We start from the raw sequence: 24,081 nt of genomic DNA, 5'->3' as shown, positions 1-24,081 counted from the left end.
TACTGAAAGTAGAATTTTAATGGCTGCAGCAGTGAACCATCCACCAGCTAGAGAACTGGTGGGAACTCTACAGTGACCATTATTTTGAGTAAATCCCACTGACTACTGTTATTAGGGTTCCTGGTTCTTGTAGGGCTGTGTTTCCCACACAAATTTCACTTTCAAGATTATTATCCCAGCTCTAAGAGTTGCCAAGTAATCAGACTGGCAAACTTTCTGTAATAGCAACATCAGTGGATACTGTGGGCTCTGTTGATATTGTAACACGTCAAAGGTCATTGTTGGATCCCCAGATCTCAGGGATGCCCTGCATCTTTTATGTCCACAACATAAACTTTCCAAAACTGGAGCAATAACTGGTAAAATAGATGAAGGGTTGTTTATTCATGGTAAAATTTTTTCAGGCATGTTCTTCAAAATATGTTACATCTGCTGATTAGCTTTGTTCCAAATATTAAATCATTTGATAAATCACATTATTTCCTGTGATGACATGTGCTAGCCTATTTGCATATTCAGCAATACGCTAGACAATGCTCAGGCAATTGAAAAATATCACAAGAGGCCTGAGAAAGGTTCAGAGAGGTATGTATGTCGCTATAAGGACCACACAGTTTGGGTTTCTGTAGATACCTTTCTTGCCACTGGCATGTCCCTCCATTTGAAAGATCCAAGTACTCACCCCACCTGGCACAGAAATGCCTGCCAGGATTTACCTGGGGATTTTCCCACGTGCAAGCAACTGACCATTTCAATTCCTCAATTGGATCCCTGGAATGTAAACACTAGGTGTCACTGTGTACTGAGGTTCGACCATGTCTCTAGTGTTGCGAAAGATGGGCCTGGCCTTGCTGTCTCGGAATGCTCCAAGTACTTGGACCGTTCTGTATCACCTGTCCCTCGTGGAGAAATTTGTGAAGAAAAATACCTTTGACCATAATTCCACCAGGAAGTGGTCAGCACGTAGTCTCCTTGAGACCCTTCAGGAAAAGGAGAGGGCAGATCCTGTTGAGCAGTTCCCTGGACAGACTGTCATGGTCACTTGGCAGAATGCCTCATCGCCAGAACTTCCAATCAAACATAAGGACATGGCTTGGCTAGTGGTGAGAAGGGCTCTGCCTGTGAGATCTTTTATGCATGCCTGGACTCTCTGCCCACTGCACACTGCCCTCGAAGTGGCTGTGGAGTGAACAAGACTGTCGCACACCTCCTTCTGAAATGTGCCTATGCAAGGGAAGTCTGGAAAGGAATGCAGTGATGCTTGTCGAAGTTCATCCCGAGCAGCTCCGTGATGTGGGACACTGTGCTCTATGGTCCGTTCCCTGGGACGCACACGGAGACAAACATCAACTGTGCCTGGAGGACCATCAACTTGGTGAAATACACTCTTTTTGGTCTGCCCGAAACTTGCTCGTCTTCCAGCTGAAGGAGTTGACTCCAACTGAGTGTTGCAGACTGGCACATTCCAAGGTCCAGGACTATGTGCTGAGGGACACGCTGAAGCTTGGGGCAGCTGCCACCAAGACATTGTGGGGAGAGACCACCGTATAAGGTCCTCCTGCCAAAGAGTAAGGGGGGGCCCACTCAGTAATTGATCTCCACTGATGCCTCAGCTAAATGCCAGGAGACTGGATGGTTAGCATGCAGAATTGTAAACACTAATGACTCAGTCTGTTCTCTGATTATAAAGACAGTATACATCTGAAAGGCATCATCAACCGGTACCGTACAGGTACCGAAGATTTCTATGAATAAAGCATATTTTTGGAATAAAAACAATGTCAGTTCCTCAACTGTTGGTCAGGGGAAAGTTAAATCTGGACCTTTCCCACTTTCGAGTGATTTAATGGAGTCAGAAAATCTATCTGTGTACCTTCTCCATTATACAGCATCCAGTCCCACACCAGCTACCAAGGGGACCAATAAATTTTGCTTCTAGTATCAGTCTGTCACCAATGATACAATAAAATGATCTGCTTTTCTTTGTAATTTGATCAAGTAAGATGTACTTCATGATGAAAAGACTGCTAGTGTGAAAAGGCAATTATCCCACTATTTAAATGTCTTTCAGACGAAAGAACTTGTGAACCATACCAATTCCGGTGCAGGAACAATCGTTGTGTACCTGGTCATTGGCAGTGTGACTATGACAATGACTGTGGAGATAACTCAGATGAAGAATCATGTGGTGAGTTCATCATTTGTTTTGATATTTGATTAATGGTTTGGGGGAAAATAAGTCATTTTCGCAGTTTCAACAGTGCCATATTACAGATTGCATAGAATTCAATTGTCAGCAGAACACAGAGCAGATCCTTTGATTAGGAATTTAGTGAATAACCTTTAAGAACAAACAGTGAAGGAAGACACAATTTGATGATACCAGGGCTGAATCAATGCAGAAAACGATGTATTAGATGTAGACTTATGCCTTTTGCGACCTGAGAATTGTTGATGCAACCATAACATATTAACATAAATATTCAACAAATACATAATTACCTATTTGAGGGAAAGAATAGGAGAGATTATTTTTCTACTTAAATTTATCATAATTATCAAATTTAGACTGCTAAAATTTGAACACTTTGAAATCTGAACACTCTGAAATCAATTTACTCCAGTAACATTTGAATGTTGTGTAGTTGGATTTCGCCATAGTTATTCGGAAAAGCAACATCACAGAGGAGCTTGTTCAGCAACTGAGGCATTCACCTAAGTTAAATCTGCCAGACATGCATTGACTGTGGAATGATAAAAACATGAAAGAGATTACATCCATTTCACAATGTTCTCAACACAAAAATGCAACATGCAGCCCAATGACCATTTTAAAAAACTGCAATCATTTCAGATTTATTTTTCTATTTGAAACTTCTCCCCTGGGTAACTGGCAATCCTTTTCTGCTTTCCCGTGTGTACTTTCAATGACAAAGTGCACTCGTAAGGGGTGCATTACCGTGATGATGAGTTAGCTTGGTTAAGCATGTATAGTGTGTGCTTTATGAGCCTAAAAGGTCAGCACCTGCTATCACAGCATTCCAAACATTTTCAAGTCATACATTTGGAAAAGAGGTGTGGGGTTAGAAAGCCAGGCCTACCAATTTTTCAACAATGTGAGTAACCAGAAAACTGCATGCTAGTATTCCACTAAAATTCTTTGCAGAGCTATAACCTAAATCCATGTTCTGGTTTAAATTATACGACTTCAAGGAAGATGAGCAAATACAGTCCTGTATATTTTTGTGTACATAACTAGTGAACAACAGCTTTCCAAGTTAGATGCCTTCTTGTTGGAGATGGATAAAATCTGGCACTTTAACAGCTCCATCCACAATTGTAATTTGGTGCTTGTGAGCATGGGCTAGTTCAGTATCTGAGGAGTTGCAGCCTTATACTGAAAGGTAAATCATTATTGCTAAAGATGTTTGGGCACAGGACACTAACCTCGGGGACTTTAGCACAGCTGTCCTGGAAATTATATATTTGGCTTGCAGCAATCACATTCATCTTCCTTTGTGCTAGGTACGTCTCAATCTAGTGGAGATTATCCCCAATTCCCATTGAGAGGAGTTTAGATCAGGCTCCTTGATTCCACCCCTGTTTAAATATTGCCCTGTTTCCAAGGGCAGTGACTCTTATTTGACCTCTGGAATTCAGCTCCTTTGACCATATTTGAATAAAGGACTGCGAGTCTGGCACTTGCCAGAACCAAAGCTGAGTATCGTAAGGTTGCTGCTGAGTACCACTTCATGACAATGCCAGCATTATTTTCCATCACTTGCTGATGATTTAAGCTGAAACTTTATTGCTGGAACAGCACAGCAGGTCAGGCAGCATCCAGGGAACAGGAGATTCGACGTTTCGGGCACAGGCCCTTCTTCAGGAATGATTCCTGAAGAAGGGCCTGTGCCCGAAACGTCGAATCTCCTGTTCCCTGGATGCTGCCTGACCTGCTGTGCTGTTCCAGCAATAAAGTTTCAACTTTGATCTCCAGCATCTGCAGACCTCACTTTCTCCTCGATGATTTAAGCTGGATGAATTTGAGGACCACAGAGATTTCAGAGGGTAATACGACTTGAACAGATTGCAGAAATTACAAACTCAGGCACCATGTTGAACACAAGTGTGAGATTTTTAAAATTTTAGTGTGAATACAGGCAAAGAAGGATCGGATGGGGTCAAACTTATTGTTGGCTGTAGTTTCAGCCTAGAGTATATTCAGTTCATATGCTTAAAGTAAATCAAGTGGGTCTTAGGATTTACACCATTCCCCCACCTGCTGTCATGTATGAAGATTCATGGGAAATTTTGGGAATTAAGGGGACTCATGGGAATTAAGGGCTACGGGGAGAATGCGGGTAAGTGGAGTTGAAATGCCCATCAGCCATGATTGAATGGCGGAGTGGACTCGATGGGCCGAATGGCCTTACTTCCGCTCCTATGTCTTATGGTCTTATCTCAAACTTAGTCCCTTCATTGAGGTCTGCAAGCTAGCCCCTGCTAACACCCAAATGTACCTGACATCAATGCTCTTTAACCTTTTCTTCTTCAGGGACTGGCTGTATTCACAATAGTGACGACCTTTCAAAACTGATGCTGCTGGAACTGTAGAGCTACTAGTCTATTGAACTTGGCCAGAAATCTCATTCTGAGCCCATTAGCACTAATTGAGCATAAAATAGCTGCAGGGCAGTTGGCCAGGCTCCCAAAAGTTCAGAGGCTGTGGAATATGGCTCATATAACTCAGCCCATATTTGTTACAAATACCAAACTTTATAAAGTGGTTACCTTTTAACTTAGTTGAAATTCACTTGAATTGCATTGAGCGTATTGAGTGAAGAGACTTTTAAAAGAAGACTCAACCTGGTAAAATTGGGAGTAGAGCAACTGATGAAGAATTTAGGATTTTATTAACTAGACTACACATTAATGACAGCATGGAGTGACATAATGACATAGACTTTTTTGGTTTTTTTAATTAGTTCGTGAGGAAAATATATTTTTCTACAGTTTAATTCTTTAAAGGCTTACAAAGTAATGTTTGGTCAAAGTTGAGTGTACTACTCACAGTAAGTCTTAAAATGAGAAATGTAATCATTAATTGTTTGGTAGTTTGCTAGGAAATTCAAGCACCATAATAAAAGTTACCTGACTCTGCAGGGTTTGTAACATAGGGCAATTACCTAACAAAGATCAAGGCAGTTCATTTACTTTATACCTTCTTGGAGATATTCTTTGTCAATGTATAGCTTTTTTAAGTAAGATGGTTTGCTTGAGAAAACAGTACTTTTAGAAATAAACAGCTTATATTGATCTCATGCACTTAAAAATCTTAGGACAGCATCAAAAAAAATTGCAATCAGAAATATTGGTCTGTTGTCTGTCTGTTGTTGCCACATTGTGCACAGCAAGATCCCACAGGCACCATTATCATACATCATTGGTAGTCAGATAAGAGTTAGTGGTGGAATACATTATCATTAGATTCTGTTAATTAACCAAAATGCAAAGCAGAAATCCTACCAGATGATATGTCTTTCTATAAAGTTTCAGAAATTATTTCACTGTGCAGTGATGTATAAATGTGGCTTTTGGTTGGAATAACCAGTTAGCGAGTAAAATACTTTCTCCCTAATTTATGTCTTAATTGCCTGCAAAGTAACGTTTGTTCAAAATTGATTTTGGTATGCTATTCTTAAAACCTGAAATCTTGTTGTATAGTTATTTTGGTTACTTGCTGGGGCATTCATGTGTTGTTAAAAGTTATCAGTCTCTATGCTTATAGTAATAGTCATCTGAGCACTATCAATATTTATGAAGATTTTGAAATTCTTTTCAAGTTCTGTACTCAGCCACTTTTCTGAATCATCTAATTTAAAATTCAGATATTTATTAGTTTTTAAACTGCGTCTGAAGTTTTTGTAATTGCATATGCACTCAAGCATAAGAATTTGTCAAAACTCAACTACCTTCAGTGACTTAATATTTTGGTTCATTCAAATTTCATTGTAACCAACATAGTTGCAAAATTTAAAATGACATGAGAATGTTTGCATTTAATTCTTGACTATGATAGAACAGTGTTGCCATAGAATTAAATTAATTATTAAATTAACTCATTTTAATTGCTTATTTTTAAAACCTTAGCACTTCGCTCCTGCTCGATGAACGAGTTTACCTGTGCAAATGGTCGTTGTGTTGCAGCCAGATGGAGATGTGATGGAGATTATGATTGCTCTGATAGTTCAGACGAAGTAAGTTTTCTTTCATTACTTTATCTAAGTTATAGAACCTAACAGTTGATCCATTGTCTCCATGCAATATGAATCCAGTATTTCACCTCTACATTAATGAACCATTTAGTTCGGGAAACCCAGCAGTGGCCTTGACAGAATATTACTCTTGGTGTGGCTGGAGATGGTTGAGAACTCAGAGGTAATTTTTCAGGTCAGGTCGAGTGACCCTTCCTCACAGCAGCATGTTTTGACTGTCTGGCCAAAGATTGCAACAGTATTCTGTGTATGTGTGAATAAATCCCATTTGTCCCCTTCTTTATCATTTGATCTACTTGACCACACAATGCTCAGTTGCTGCTTTTGCTGTTCAGTTCTGTAGATTCATGACATTTCTCTCCAATCTGTCCCAATGAAACAAATCCATTTTAGGTTGCCAATCAAACCAGCCTTTCTGATGGTCATCCAGAATTGTCTGCTTTATCCCCTCCATCTTCATCCTTATCTACATTCTGTCCCAGCCCTAGGATTGAGTACACTTCCATATTTATTCTAAGCACACTCAGCTCTTCTTCTCCACCACTTTTCCTTACTGTCTGTGCTATCAGACTGCCTGCCAAACAGGAGAACATGAATGTGTCAAATGTCCCTCCAATTAAATGTTAGAAAGATAAACATTTGACAGATTGGTTCCTATCATAATCTCTGATCCTCTGCCCCATATTCTGCCCTAGGCTGGTTATAACACTGTTTGTGTACTCATCAAAGCTGATTTGGACTTCAAAGCTCCACATACACAACAAGATAGCAAATATCCAGCTCGGCAAAACTATTCCTTTTTGCAGCTATAACACTCACTCTGTCGGGAACTTCTTATTTACTCTTTTGTTTGTTTGAAACTGGATTTCTTCAATGTCATCCTTGACTTCCTGTCATAAATGTCAACTTGTTCAAAATTCAACAACCGTACAGTGTTGCACTGAAGTCTGCTTGTCTGTCACTTTTTCCTCGCTGATCTGAAATGACTTCCTGAACCGCAAAATATTACTTTTAAAGCCTTCTTCCAAACATTTGTGTGACCTTTCAGTGCCTTCTTTCAGCAGCATCTCCAGCTTTACATCCCTCTCAATTGACGTTCTGTGCATTCCGCCCACCTTTCACCCTGTTATTTCTGATAGAAACTGCTGCTGTCTCGACTGCTGTGTTAAACCCCTTCATCTGCAGCACTGAAACCTTTAAGAACCTCCATATTTACAACTTGGTTTTCAGTCTCCTCCTGGTACTGCTTGATAATATAGTATAGTACTCTTAGTCAATCAGCTAAATTTTCTCCCCAAACTTTTATCTACTTAACTTTGTCTAAAATGAGTTTTCCAATGCAACAAAAATTTGGAATAGAAAACTATTTTTTGAAATTCAAATGAACAAAGTTCAAAATGTTCACATTCACAATTGCATTTAATTTTAAAAAATGATAACCGGAACAAGACAAAACACGGAATCAGTCTTAACACTGCCTTACAAAGAATATATTTTTTGTGTCTTGGTGTTCAATGCTGTGGAATATTGGATTTGATGGTGGATCACTATTCATAATGCAAGCAGGGATAGTAGTAGGCTGTAATAAGACTAGATTCTGGATCAGTGGTGCTGGAAGAGCACAGCAATTCAGGCGGCATCCATTTTTACCTGTAATAAGACCAGAGTTAATGGTAGTTCTTTGTCAATAATCGAAGATTACACTGAACATCATTATGTAACCAAATGTGCGTCAGGAGTTTTTCACCTGGGTTCTAGCTGACCAAGATCACATGATTTTGTTTGTAAGTGTTCATATTGCTAGCTGTAGGCTGCCACCTGCTGCCTTTCTTGAATAACTTCTTGAAGTTGAACAAATTAATGAATACTAGTACTAAAGTCAGTGAACCAAAACTACAACCTTTCAGACTTTTAGTTGAGTTATTTTTATTAACAACCAAAAATTTCATGCATCGTCTTTGAAATTGAAATAGCAGCTTTCTAACCAACTACTGATTACTTTAATGGTAGTAATTTATGGTTTGAAACAAAATCTTGACCAACCTCCCTTTGTTTCTGTGTTTTGGCTATTTGTTGCCATGCAACCCTGCATTTAGGATGATATGTGACTGACTGAACTTTCCCTGACTGCCATCAACATTTCAACATTGCCCAGTAATCAGCTAACAGAGAACAGAGCTGTATTGCAACCAGAAAATTATTATCCTCATTCTCTCCATAGCCTTAAGAGAAATCTTTACAGCCGTCGCATGTTAAATAAAAATGCTCAGTCAAGTAACCTAACTCTGAACTTGTTCAGTTGTCTCCTAATGATCGCCAAATACATTAGCCAGGATTTTCTTCAAAAGATGTCAGTCCTTATTTTGAGACAATACATACCTAATTAAGGACAATGAGCTGGCTCTCTATGTGATCATTTCAATCAGATGGAGGGTAGCTCTGCAGTCTCTACATTGTCAGTGAGAAATGTTGAGTTTGCAAGATCAAAGATTCAGAGGAATTAGAAAATTCTTGTCTTTGTCACAACCAGACAAAATGCTTTGCAACTGGGATAGTGCCCATGAAGATGCCCCTTAAGTGGACCACTTAATTGGTAAAATCAGTTGCCTGCATTTAGTTGTTGGATGCCAAGCCATTATCATCCCATTGCTGGTAAACAGTCTGGCAACAAGTTTGCATCACAGACCACTTCCAACGTTCCAGTTTTCATTTTCATTTTCATCATTCCTAGTTTATTCTGGCACTGTAGCCCAACTGTACATCAGGCACATATTTTGGGTACAAGCTCCCTGGATTGGACACCTATGTAGATACAGTTGGGAGTTTAAAATGGATCCAAGAGAGCATGAAAGCAGAGTTTGCTGATGTGAGTTAGCAAATTATTTTAAAAGATAGTCCCATCTGTTATGATAATGCCATCTTCCACTGGGGAGCTCTGAAATTACTTTTTCCCTCCAAGATCCTCCTTTTGTGATTGACAGGGCCATCAGTTGTGTCCAACCCATCTCCACCTCCAGTAAAATGCTTGCACCAAATATACCTTCCCCTCCCCTCCACTGTCAGCATTCCATGGGAACTGTCGCCTCCATAACACCGTGGTAAAAACAATGACTGCAGCTGCTGGAAACCAGATTCTGGATTAGTGGTGCTGGAAGAGCACAGCAGTTCAGGCAGCACCCGAGGAGCAGTAAAATTGACGTTTCGGGCAAAAGCCTTTCAGCCTGAACTGCTGTGCTCTTCCAGTACCACTAATCCAGAATCCATAACACCTTGGTCCATTCCTCTATCACTCCTAATGTTTCCTCACTCCCGCATGACACGTTCCCATGCATTTGCTGAAGATGTGACACTTGCCTATTCACTTTCTCCCTACTCACTGTCAAGGCCCCAAACACACCTTCCAGGTCAACTAAACTTCCGCTTGTACTTTTTCCAATCTAGTCTACTGTAATGTCTACTGACGGTATGTTTTTTCTTTACATTGGTGAGATCAAATGCAAACTGAGTGATGAGTGTCTGGAACCTCTGTGCTCTGTTTATAAGAAAGACCCTGATCTTCCAGTTGCTTGTCATTACAATAAACTAACACTTTTGTCCTGGGCCTGTTCTAATGAAGCTCAATGCAAACTTCAGCAACAACACCTCATTTTTCACTTAGGTACTATATTGCCATAAGGTCTCAATATTGAATTCAACAACTTCAGAAATGGACTCCATTATGTGTGTTCTCCCTTTTTCTTACATTCTCTCTCGCTCTCCACCATCACCCGACAACCTTGTCTTGTTTGCATCTTGTTTACTCTATTCTTAGCACAGAGGATCCATCCTTTCTGTTTCACACCTTAATTTAGACCAAATTTACATCAGTTTTTCTCTTTCATCAATATTAATATTCCCGTGTTTATTTTGGATGTCCTCTGACTGTGAAAAGTACAGGAAAAAAATCATTTTCCACCACTTTTCAATTCTGAAGGAAATTCATACTAGATTTGAAACATTTATTCTACTTCTCTATCCACAAATGGTGTTAAACCTTCTGGGTTTCTCCTGTATTTCCTACATTTATAACATCTCTCACTCACTATCACCCACCCCAGTCTCTGACACCGTTAACCCTGCATGCCCTCTGTCATCACTGCCGAACCACTTAATCAGAATACCTCCCCACGTTCACCAACAGGAATGGCTGGGTCACCCATTTTCGTAATCTACAATACCTGGTTCTGTCTTATTTTGATAAGCAAAATATCCACAATAAGTCAATGAGTCAAGATGGTCAGTGGGCTACACAACATTCAACCCCTCACACCATATGTGGAAAGGACGCTGATGCTAACTACCCCAAGAAAAGCCTGGACTGGTATCACCCTTGACTTGGGTGAGTGTGCACTTTGGCAATGAGCAAAGACCCTGGAGATACAATCTGGTCCACCTGAGGTGCAAAGTGTCCTTGCTGGTGCATGACAGTGATAATTGAGGGTGCAGCCTGACATGAGAAGCATTGAAGTCCAGAAACTTCCTGTAACTGGATCAGACATTTACATGAAGATTCAGAGAAGTTGGCACATGTTGGTTGGCAAAGTCCATGGATGTAGGCATGTGTGGCTAATGGCCATAGAGCATTGCCTGAAATATTGATGTCTAGTTTTCAACATGGAGATCAGTCAGAGAAAGAGACAAGCTGAATCCGTCATGTGCTCAAACTGGTCTCCTGATCAAATTTTCCCAATGTCGAGCTCATTTGGCAAGTTTGGTGAGCTGGAAGGCTGAATGGCTATTCACTGCTGCCTACTGGAAATCTTTTCACATCGATTGTGAAAAGCATAAGAATTAGCATAAGTTGCTCCTAAAATTGAAATGGATCTCACTAAAATTGTTGCCGGATTCTGCCATACATCTCACCATAGCCCATGTCGCTCAGTTTGCTAAATGATTCCACCAATATGTCAGTGAAATGAGTGGGCAAAGATGTGGCAAATAGAGGACAACAAGGGAACAAGTGAACTTGTCCATTTTGGCAGGAAGAATAAACTAGAAACTCAGAAATTTAAATGATGAACAATTGCAGGGGTCTGAGATGCAAAAGGATCCGTTTGTTCCAGTGCATGAATCACAAAAGATTAGTCGGCAGATACAGTATGTATTTAGGTAAGCTAATAAAATGTTATTGCTTATTACAAGGGAAATTTAAAACAAAATTAGAAAGCTGTGTTTTAGTTATGTGGGGCAATGGTGTGATCACATTTGGAGTACTGTACACAATATTAGTCATCTTATTTGGGGTAAGATGTAAATGTGTTGGAAGCAGTTCAGAGGAGATTTACCAGGCTAATATCTAGAATAAGTGAATTGTTTTATGAGGAAAGTTGGACTGGCTAGGTCTGTATCTGCTGGAGGTTAGCAGAATAAAAGATTGAAACAGATAGGATCCTGAGAGATCCTGGTAAGGTAGATGGAGAGAGATGGTTCGCTAATGAGGGAATCAAAATGGAGAGGTGTCGATGTTGGACTGGCGTGGACAAAGTCAGAAGTCACACAACACCAGGTTATAGTCCAACAGGTTTATTTTTAATCACAAGCTTTTGGAGCACTGTTCCTTTGTTAGGTGATGTCACTTCACTTTACTGCTTCTTTGTTGGACTATAACCTGGTGTCAGGAGAATTAAGAACCAGGCGTCACTGTTATAAATCAGGGGTCACCCATTTAATAGAGAGATGAAATAAAATTCTTCTGTTTCTCAGGGAGACTTTAGAATTCTAGATCATGGGAGCAACATTCTTTAATATTTTTAAGGTAGAGGTAGATAGATTCTTGTTATGGAAGTGGCTGAAAGGTTATTCAGGAATAGGTGGGAATGCAGACTTCAGGTTGCAATCAGATCAGCCATGATCTTATTGAATGGTGGAGCAGGTCTGAGGAGCTAAGTGGCCTATTCCTGGTCTTTGTGCATATACTTATATGCAAGAATTATACAGCTTACCTTGTCCTTTATACTATCTATGTTCTTTCTTAGATAAAAGCCAACAATGTGATGAGCTGTAAGTGATAATAGAAGCCCATAAAGCTATACATGTTTGCTTAATTATATATGGCCCCACCAACCTCATGGAACTTAACACTTTTTAGTATGGATTCGATTTACCAACCTGACAAATTTTATTTTTTCACCTTGTGGAATGGTTGTTTCAGTCCCACAGAAACATAAAAACATAGAATCCTTGCAGTATGGAAACAAGCCATTCAGCCATCAAGTCCACACTGATGAGCATCACGCAGCCACCACCTCCCCCAATTCTACCCCTGTAACCCTGCATTTCCCATGACTAATCCACCCAACCTGCATATCACTGGATACTATGGCCAATTTGGCATGGCCAATCCACCTAACCTGAACATCTTTGGACTATGGGAGGAAACAGGAGCTAAATAGTCTATTCCTGGTCCTTGTTCATATACTCATATGTGAGATTGCTACAGCTCACCTTGTCCTTTGTACTATCCACGGTCTTTCTTAGATAAAAGCCAACAATATGATGAGCTGTAAGTGACAATTGAAGCCCACAAAACTATATATGTTTGCTTAATTATATATGGCCCCACCAACCTCATGTGGACTTTAACACTTTTTAGTTTCTACCTACATAGAAACCCATGTAGACAGGAAGAATGTACAAACTCACGAGGTCCCTGTTGCTGTGAGGCAGTAGTGCTAACCATGGAGCCACTGTGCTTTATCTAGTAACAATAAAAGTGGCCAATCAAAAACACTCTGGTCTATCTGAATCTGATGGACATACCACTAACATATCAGAAAATAATTTCAAATCTATTCCGTTTACATGGCCTGGATAGGTAATTAACATATTGGTATCTGTGATCTTTCCATGCTGTAAGTTCTGAACAATCTTCGAAGCTGGCAGTAATGTTTGTCAAGAGTGAAGCAATTGTATCCTCTGGTGTCTGGAATTCACTGTTGATTTCCATTTATTCATGCAAAATGAAACCATTTTTTGCATAAATCAGTAAATTGGTGTGTACATACACTATTAATAAATTCCAAAACATTATTTTTCTTGTCGATTTTATTTCAACCTTTCTAAAGAATGACAAAATCAAACTAGTTATTACATGTAGACTCAGGTGATATCATTGATCCTTATACTGTGTATTTCTTTGATAATAGTCAATAAATGTGCATGTGGATTAGTTGAGTTGGCTACCATGTGATACAGAATGACACCAACAGCACAGGTTCAATCTCTGTGCCTGCTGTAGTAGTTCATGGTGTGGTCACCCTAACACTATTCAATTTGAAATTGACATAAATATATACACATACCAATATACTCTCCCAAATTATAGAATCCCTACAGTGTGGTTGCAGACCATTTAGCCATTGAGTCCACAACAAACTCATGAAGAGTATCCCACCCAGACCCACCCTATCCCTGTAATCCTGCATTCCCCATGTCTAACCCACCTAGAATGCACATCCCTGGATTTAATGGGTAATTTAGCATGACTAAACCACCTAACCTGCACATCCTTGGACTGTGGGTGGAAACCGAAGCACACGGAGGAAACACATGCAGACACAGGGAGAAAGTGCAAACTCCACACAGACATGACTTGAGGTTGGAATCAAACCACCGTGCTGCTCAAATGGAGAGTTGTTTGTAAATTATGGCCAGTTACCCATTAAGCAGTCACAGAAAACAAACTTCATGCAATTATACAGCTTAGCGATGGCCATTCAGCCCATCATTACCTGTACCAGTGCAATCTGGTTAGACCCCTTATCTTCTCTTTCTCCATTTCATATTTCTTTTCTAGTCTTTTTCCTGTTCTCCCTTTCAAAATTTACTATTGAATCTAATTCTGTCAGACAGTACTTCTAAGTCTCAACTCACTGCATAAGAACATTTTCTTCTTTCCAATCATTCTTTTAATAATATTTCAGAATCATAGAATGGTTCACAGCAAAGATGGATGCCACTATCTGGCAGCATAAATGATGTCTTTATCCTCAGGCAACCTACCTTTCCTATTGAGCTTTGGTCTGCAAGAGGGTCATTGTTCAGAAACAAGAGTTAGTGCCTCTATACCTGATTGATGGTCTTCCCATTTCCAGATGAATACACAAGGGCAATTGGAGTATATTGAAATCCATGGGCCCATCAATAACATTGTGAAGCAGATCATTGGTGTGTGAAAGTTATCTGAACTGTTGAGGGGAAATCAATGGCTGAAGTTATGATTCAGCTCTAAAAAGATGGGGCAGATGTACACTGAGTAGTGAATGCAGTTCCTAGCACCCCACTTTAGAACAGATAGATTGGCCTTAATGGAGACTAGTGTACATTTATCAGAATTATACCTATATTCCAAGAGGTAACTCCTGAGGAGATAGTGTTCAGGCTCATTGGAGCGGATCAGCTCCAGGTCGGCAGCATCATTTTCTCTGTGTACTTCTCATTTTCATCTTTGAGGCCAGAGTGGTGTTGGTGGTATGATGGCTGTGGCCTTGGTGGCATGGGCCGAGATTCCTGGCAGTGGTGGTGGTGCTCAGAGCCTGCACCACTGGCAGCAGTAGGTCAAAAGCCTGAACTCCTGGTGGTGGCAGGCCCAGAGCCTCAATACTTGGCAGTGGTACTGCCTGGAGCCTGGACTCCTGGCAGTGGTAGGCCCAGAGCCTGGACTCCCAGCAGCAGCAGTAGTCATGGAGCCTGGACTTGGTGGCAGTGCCCAGACTAGGGACTCGTGGTGATGATAAGCCCGGACCCTGGACCTCTGGCAGCAGTAAGCCTGTTGCCTGGAGTCCAGGCAGATGTAGACCTCAAGCCTGGAGTCCCGGTGGCAGTAGGCCTGGGGCCTGGAGCCCAGGCAGCAGTAGGCCTAAAGCTGGGTGTCCCAGCAGCAGTAGATCTGGAGCCTGGAGTCCAGGCAGCAGTAGGCCTGGAGCCTGGAGTCCAGGCAGCAATGTGCATAGAGTATGGACTCCCAGTGGTGATGGGGCTGGAGCCTGGACCCCCAACAGCGGGTAGGCCAGAAGTCTTGACTCCTGGCAGAGATAAGCCCTGAGCTTGGACTCTTGGCGGTGTCATTGAGGTGGCACCAGAGCCGGGTCTCCTGTGACATTGACTTCATCATTGTTGTGCTTGCAGGAGAACTACATGATGAGCAGGATATCTTGTGAAGACCTTACAGAAGCACTCAAGCCAGGCTTGAGACCCCAATTTGAACAGGAGATGTTCTTTAAATTGTTTGTTTTTATCCTTATTGTACGTTAAAATGGTGCTATATTGTAGCAACAAGGCACTTTTCACTGTATCTTCATGACATGGGTGGCATGGTAGCTGAGTAGATAGCACTGCTGCCTCACAGCCCCAGGGACCTGGGTTCAATTCCAGCTGTGGGCAACTGTCTGTGTGGAGTTTGCACATCCTCCCTGTGTTTGTGTGCATTTCTTCCTTCTCCCACAGTCCAAAGATATGCAAGGTAGGTGAATTGGCCATGTTAAATTGCCCATAGTGTTCAGGGATGTATAAGTGAAGTGATTAGTCAGGGGTAAATGTAGGGTAATAGGGTAGGAGAATGGGTCTTGGTGGGATACTCTTTGGAGGGTCAGTGTGGACTTGTTGGGACAAGTGTCCTGTTTCCACACTGTAAGGATTTTATGATTCTATATGTGACAATAAATCAATCATGCATTCAAACCAAACCTTGATGTCTGAGACTCTCAGCCTCAGGTGGGTGCACCACCAGCAGCGACCATGACCTCCCTGGTGTCCTTGTTAAACAATGAAGATCTGCCAATCTCTGATTGTCTGGCAGCCTATCCCAGGGTCCTTGATTCAGGAGAAAACTCACCATTTCCCAAATTGTCACTGAATTCAGTGAGTTTCCTGAAAAGAAGCCAAAAGGGGAAGTTTCCAATTTTATAGCTAGTACATGTGACCCGTCCCCTCTGTTAATTACCACTGATATTCAAAGTTTGAATGTCAACATTCAGAATTCACTGTTACTGTCATTTACCTAGACTGATGTCCCATGTTTATATTGATCTATTCCACAGGTCACATTATGGGTCTCCTTATTTCAAACATAATCTATCTAGCTGATGGGATCACGCAGGAATGTAATTGCAGAGATATAGAAATACCAAAAGAAATATGGGATGGATTTATAAACTGTTAATTGAAATGACATGATGATTGATAAATGCTCATTGAGACTCAGTGGACACTTTAATAGAAGACCCATGATTCGAAAGGTCACATGATAAAGTATGTCAATTAGGTACTTGCCAATGGTAGGTATTACAATAAAGTAGAATTTTCAACTTTGTCAGGTGCACAGAGAGAACAGGCTGCATTGGATTGGCCACTTATGACTTATCATTACAATAAAGTAATCCACGACTGTCCATTTACACACCTGAGCTTTTCACCTTGAGAACTGATCAGTAAGAATGGATTTGCAGGCTACTTGTAAGATAGTCTTTTTTTTTTCAATTAACAGTCGTGTGGCTTCTGAAAGGGATGGCCAGTTTGACATCCACCACAGTCCCTTTGAGATGTAATGTGGTTTACTATTATTTCCATATACCTTTGAAAAAGCCCACATGAAAGTCTGCTAATGAAATATAGGAGCAAATTACTGCAGATGCTGAAATCTGTACTGAAAACCCGAAGTGCTGGGAATCACAGCAGTTACGCAGCATCCATAGAAAGAGGGAGTGCGAATGTTTCAAATCTACATGACTCTACATCAGAGCTCTGCTATCAGTCATCGAGACTTGAAATGTTAGCTTGCTCTCTCTTCATAAATGCTGCCTCACTGCTGTGATTCCCAGCATTTTTGGTTTCAGCTGTAACAAAATATAGTGCTTGTTCCCAGCACCAATATGCATTTAAGTAACACCTTTAAAGTAAATAAATTGTCATAATGCATGTCTCAGGAGCACTACCAAAGAAATTGATGTTGAACCATGCAATGAAGACGGCATAAGGAGGCTGCAAAAAGCTATAAATGGTATGCCAATGATCAAACTGTCAGTAATGCAGGGTACTGTGAAATTATCCATTTTGACAGGTAGATTCAAAAAGGCACATATTACCAAAATGGTGAAAGATTCCAGAGCCAATTGAAGGCAGAGGGATCTGGATGTCTTAATGCCTAAATTATAACAGGTTAATATGCAAGTACAGGTCGTTCTGCTTTAAAGCATGTTTTGTTAACACAAATTCTCTCTAACACTGCTTTTAAAGCGTTGTTGGTTAGAACGCAATTCTACCCCCATTAGTTTAAATGGTGCTGCTATTACACAATTTTCTTATAAAATGGATCGCATGGGAAGAGAATTACAAAGGGAATTGAATTCAAAAGTAGAGAGGATATGCTTCAGTTGTTCAGAACATTGGAGAGATCACATCTGGGGTATTATGCACAGTATTGGTCTCTTAGTTTGAGGAAGGATGTAAATGCAGTTGAAATCAGTTCAGAGAAGGTCTACTGGTCAAATATTTAGAATAAGACTTGTGGTGAAATATTAGGAGGTTAGACAAGTTGGACTTGTGTCGGCTGGAGTTCAGAAAAATGCGAGGTAACGAATTGAAACGTATAAATCCTTAGAGATCTTGATAGGGCGCATGTGGAAAGAATATTTCCTCCTGTCGGCGATTTTTAGAATTGGGGATCACTGTTTAAAGGTAAAGGGTAACCCCATTTAAGACAGACTTGAGGGGGATGTTTATTTCTTATAGAGTGTTGTGAGTCTTTGGAACTCTTCTCTCAAGAGGTGGTGGAAGTGATTTGATCCCAAGATCCCGGTTGAGTCCCTCCCTATGGGTACCAAACTTAGCTATCAGCCTCTGCTCGGCCACTTTCCTCTGCTACCTGTCCCGAAGTCCACCTTGGAGGATGGTCACCCGAAGATCTGAGGCTGAATGTCCTGGACCACTGAAGTGTTCCCCTTGGGTTCATGTCACATTACAGGTGATCACCATTGAACTACACACACACACACAGATGTTCCTAAACACACACACTCTCACATACACACGGTCACAGGTACACACAGACGGGCACACAGACACCCACACACACCCTGAGAGACACACACACTCCCACACATGCACCCCCTTACAGACTTAAGACACTCTGCACTCACTACACACACACACCCACACACACTTTCTCACAGTCACAACCCCCACCCCAGACAGACACACACACACACACAGACAAAGACCCACATGCACACATATATTTTGTGTGGTGAATTTGTACTTGCAGAGTTACATTGCACTTTGCTCAAAAACTGCATACATTCATGTAGAACTCTGAGCTCAAAAACTGCATGAATTTATGTAAAGCTCTGTTATCTCACTTTTTAGATTAGAATCAATCTAAACATCAGGTCATAGACAGAGAACACAGGGGGCTAACACCTTCAACATATTGTCTAGCTATCACCATTGTTAACAGCTAACCCGAGAATGCAACTTTTAAAAAAAAGGGTTTTGTGATTTACACATGAAAGAAATGAAACTATCACTGTATGCTAACAGATGAAAGGCTTAACAGACAATCAATTTTTCAATGTATAATTTCAGTTACATCACACTGCAAATTTTTGCTATAAATTCTGTGTTACGATCAAGCCCTCCACAATCACCTGATGAAGGAGCGTCGCTCCGAAAGCTCGTGTGCTTCCAATTAAACCTGTTGGACTATAACCTGGTATTGTGTGATTTTTAACTTTGTACACCCCAGTCCAACACCGGCATCTCCGAATCATATCAACCTTGATCTTCTTGACTGGTGAAGGAAGACCATTGGGCTGATGGCCTGATCCACTCCTAATTTGATTAAAAAGATATATTAGGACAGATGGCAAAAGCTAGTCACAGAGAAGATTTCGAAATATCTTCAGGGAGGAAAGAGATGGAGAGGTGAAAACCTGAACTTGAATGATGATCAACAATATATTTACAGCATGATGTACAGGTGCAAGAATAGTTCATTCTTGGTTTCTCAAAGTTAAAATAGTGAATATTGGAATCGATCCAAATTGAATTGACCAAAATTACGGGCAATATAAAACCGAAGCAGTCAAAGTTGATATTGAGTGCACAGGAGCCAGGGAACTACAAAATGATCTCAATAAAACGTATAAGGAGGCGTCTCTCTGGCAGATGAAATTCAGTGCAGTTAAATGTAATTTATTGCAGATTTGAAGAAAAAATTGGCAGCACATTTAATCTATTTATGGTGTTGAAATAGCTAAGGAAGAAATTGAAAGTGATTTAGAGTTAGTGATAGATGTGACACTTGACATTCTCAGACACTGTAGCACAGCAATCGACAAAATAAATGGGATGCTGAACCAGTTCGTTTAATAAGTTGAATCGATTTCGGAGCTATCATGTTAAAACTAAGAGCACTGTCTTCAGAATACAGCTTCAATGTTGGCTCCAGTCAGCAAGCCAAAAGAGAAATGTTAAATCACTGAAGTTGACACAGAAGAAAAACCTTAGGCTAAACCCAAATGCCAGAGAATTGGTTTATAAGGATGAGTGGAGAATTAGAGCTCTCTAAATCCTTCAAAGGAACCAACTTAGAAGAAACTCTGAATCTAAGAACGCTGCTTTGAAGTAAACTAGACAGGAAGAGACAAGCTGAATCTAGTAAAAGGAAATTGTTGGTCTGATGATAGAGAATTCTTCTTTGCTAGAGAATGTGATGAACATCTGGGGCAGTGTTTTACAGAATTGTTACGATGAAGAAAATATGCCATTCTGTCAATTATGTCTGTGCCAGCTCTCTGAATAAGCATTGTGATTCAATACTATTTGCCCCCTGTCCTTCCCCACAAGTTTGTATTTAAATAATTATCCAAAATGTTCCATTTGAACCCACCTCCACCACACTTGCAGGCAGTGTTTTCCAGTCCCTAACTACCCATGTGAAAATGTAGTTTCTTCTCACATTACATTTGCTTCTTTTGAAAGTTTCCTTTCTCTCCACTCTCATTCTCTAGGTTTTTTTGCAGGGTAGCACGCCTGAGCTATTTGTCCAAAATATTATAGAATTTAAAGGACACGTTAAACTCACCCCAAATCATGTTACCATGATCTTTTGCAATGGTTTAGAAAATAAGTTGAGCTGGAAGCCGGCCTTGCCTTCAAAGCTATTACACACCTAGAGTAAATTTAAGCTAATTCAGCCAATCTCTTCAAATAAAGATGTGTGGAAAATAGTCAAGTTACTAGGAAAATATCTATTGTACACAAAATAAACACATTTTTAGAAAGACGTTTTCACTTATTTAAAATTACGCTGTGAGCCAGTGAGGAGGAAGAACTGGTTCCTCATTTTGTCACCTAATCTTATTTGGTTTTTACTTAGAAATTTTATTTTTATTTAACCTATTTTATTAATCAACCTGTTCATAGATATGACTACACACTTCTGCAGCAGGTAGGACCTGAAGCCAGACCTCCCAGTACAGGGGAGCTACACTACCACTGTGTCACAAGAGGGCCTTTCGTTGCTACCTATGTTTTTAATGTTTTATTTCTTAACCACAGCAATCACACCTCAACAAACACATCATGAACTGGATAAAATTAAAGAAGCTGAATTACAGAGTTTTTTTTGAGTGAAAAAGGAAGGATTCTGTTACCTATTAATTCTAAAAAAATAAGCAAAATCAAACACACAAAAATGGTAATGAGTTATTTTTTGAACAAAAAATATGTCAGGTATGGGCAGGAGAACAACCTAGGCGTTTTTATTTTTAAAAATATCCTTGGTAATTTTAGATATGTTAGGTTTCAAACTTGAGGCCAACGCTTTTAGTCGATAGAATCCCTTCAATGCAGAAAGAGGCCATTTGGCCCATCGAGTATGAACTGATCCTCTGAAGGGCATCTCATCCAGCCCCAACCCATCCTTGCAAACCCACATTTACCCTGGATAACCCACATATCTTGCACACTGCAGGGCAATTAAGCATGGCCAATCCACCTCACCTAATGTTTGGACTGTGGGAGGAATCTAGGAGCACCCTGTAGGAACCCACTACAGACACAGGGAGAGTGTGCAAACTCCACACAGACAGTCTCCCAAGGCTAGAATTGAACCCAGGTCTCTAGCATGGTGAGGTGGCGGTACTAACCACTGTGGCACCGTCCAAGATACAGTGGACCGCTACCATGAATCTCACCCAATGAAACAACTTCACTGAAAATAGAAAGTTTTCTACCCATATTTCTTCTCCCATCTTTGTCTTTAAAGCAGCTGTTGATATAGTTACTTTTGTATCATCCTACTCTTCTCGATTGCCTCTCCAAGCTGAATACTCCAGACAACCTTTCATCTCTCAAAACATGAACATGTCATGCAATTGAGAAATAAATAAGATACGATCTTTACACAAAATATTGTCTGGTTGCGCTGTCTTTGGAAGAAATTGTAATTTCATTGCGATGGGTTTTGTATATCTTGTATCATTTCCACAAAACCCGTCTCAAGTAAGGAATCATAGTATTTACTTTAAATCAGTATTTATCTTGTTTTCAAAAAATTGTTTTTGTCCATCAAGGTCTCAGGTATTAAAAATGGAAGTTGAAAATTGATACTCTGTATTTATCACTATCATAACAGTCTTAACGAAAAAATATCAAGGGTCACTACATTCAACTATATCAAGATTATTGTTAGTAAAAGATAGGTCATAAAACATAGCAATTTCACTGATTAATGAAAAAGTTTACATTTGGTAATGTGCAAATGTGTTTGACTAGAAATTGTCCAAAAAAAACTAGTTTGGTAAACTAGTGCTATTTTGAGTATAGTTTGCTTTCAGATTACTCGTTGTACCTAAAGCAGAAGTCTAACCCATATCACTTCTGGGCAGTGAAATAAAGGCAAAAGTCATGTTATGTGCTACATGTGTAACTTTTTTTTTGGATTGATAACTTCTTTGCAAAAGTGATTTTATCTAGAAGATTTTAATTTTTGAGTACTAGAACTGTTAATAAATCCTCAAAGTTTTAGTCACTCTAATGAAGATAAAGAACAATATATTTATATGAGCTTTAACAGATACATTAGAGTAATTAGTCACAATTTATGAGTTGGGAATTCATTTTGTGGCTGTACCGGATATTGGTGAGGCCATTTTTAGAATACTGGATACAATTCTGGTTGTTGTTCTACAGGAAGGACGTTGTTAAACTTGAAAGGGTGCAGAAAAGATGTATAAGGATATTGCTAGCATTGGAGGGTTGAGCTATAGGGAGAGACTGAAGAGCCTGGAACGTTGGAGGCTGAGGAGTGAACTTATGGAGGTTTATAAAATCATGAAGGGCATGGATAGGGTGAAGAACCAAGGTCTTTTTGCCTAGGGAATCCAAAACTGGAGGGAATAGGTTTAAGGTGAAAGGAGAAACATTTTAAAAAGACCTGAGGTATAGCTTTATCATTCAGTGGGTGATCCGTTGATGGAACGAGCTGCCAGAAGTGGTGGGGATGGTACAATTATAGCAATTCAAAGGCATCTGGGTGGCATATGTGTAGGAAGCTTTCAGGGAGAAATGGGTCAAATGCGAGCAAATGGGATTAGATTAGATTAAGTCTGGTCAGCATGGACAGTTTGGACTGAAAGGTCTGGTTCTGTGCTGTAGGACTCTACAACACTTTCCACCACCTTGTATGTTATGGCTGATGTTTAAATAAAATGACATGTCCAAATAAAATTTTGTGATCCTTCAAAGTCGCTACTTTGCTGCATAATAATGTTTCTTGTGGAAAATGAGGAACATATTGCTCCATGTAAACGATTCTGTGCAGAATTTCTTCACGTTTCGTGAATTTCTCATTCTGAACTCACTGCATACCATCTGTATGTGGGGTCATGGGCTGCTGCTTGTGTGACTAACTCTTCTTGCAAACTTTATTTCATAGAATTATAAAGTCCCTACAGTGTGGAAGCAGGCTAATCAGCCCATCAAATCCACACCAACCCTCGAAAGAGCATCCCAAATAAACCAACCCTATCACTGTACCATGGCTAATCCACCTAAACTGCACATCCCTGGACACTATGGGCAATTTAGCATGGCCAATCCACCTAACCTGCACATCCTTGGATATAACCTCTGTGAAAAATGTATTCATCAAGTAAATTTTATACCAGGCTCAGCTGTTATGCATCTTACAGGTATTTCGTTATAACACTATAGGCTCACACAGTATTTTCAATGCATAGTGTGATATCTCAGTACCATTGGCACCTTATGAACCATAACTCAGCACAATGTATCATTGTACATTAATTTTGGATGCCACATATTTAGATGTGCCACATTACTTAGCCAACTACTTTAATCCCGGTCTTATACTTGCTTTCTATTTGTTAATATCCTTCTTTATTTAATTCCTCTATTAAATAACTTATTCCGTTTTAACAGCTATTGGTGATTGAAAGTTCCAATTTGTATAAACAATTTTCTTCTAACTATATTTTCTCTTTTCAAAAAAAATTCCTTTGTTAAATAATTGTAAATGCCTCATATTGAAAACCAAAAGTATGAGCTAAAATCATTCCTGAATCACTAACAAGACCTTACTCTTAAAATAGATTATTTTTAGAAACCAGCAAGGATTATGTGCAATAGAATTAATTCCAATTATGAATATAGGGGGAAGAAAGGGAAACATATTTTGTCTGTCATAAATATTTCCGAACTTATAACAGATGATTAACAACATGGTTTTGTAATTTTGTAATTAGCC

The 24,081-nt window shown here is 39.9% G+C and overlaps 1 protein-coding gene across 1 annotated transcript in view; it reads left to right on the top strand.

The window, feature by feature from the left end:
- Positions 1-24,081, top strand: part of LOC122551725 (low-density lipoprotein receptor-related protein 1-like) — a 1,910,187-nt gene that overhangs the window by 1,754,733 nt on the left and 131,373 nt on the right. The window contains exons 68-69 of the mRNA XM_043694091.2: positions 2,072-2,188; positions 6,151-6,257. Of these exons, the coding sequence (XP_043550026.2) occupies positions 2,072-2,188; positions 6,151-6,257 (224 nt within the window). The remainder of the gene's footprint in view (positions 1-2,071; positions 2,189-6,150; positions 6,258-24,081) is intronic.

Source organism: Chiloscyllium plagiosum, unplaced genomic scaffold, assembly GCF_037043375.1.
Source record: "Chiloscyllium plagiosum isolate Xiang-an unplaced genomic scaffold, Cpla_swu_hap1 HiC_scaffold_7, whole genome shotgun sequence".
NCBI classification, from domain to species: Eukaryota; Metazoa; Chordata; class Chondrichthyes; order Orectolobiformes; family Hemiscylliidae; genus Chiloscyllium; species Chiloscyllium plagiosum.
This window is presented reverse-complemented; position numbering and strand designations above follow the sequence as displayed.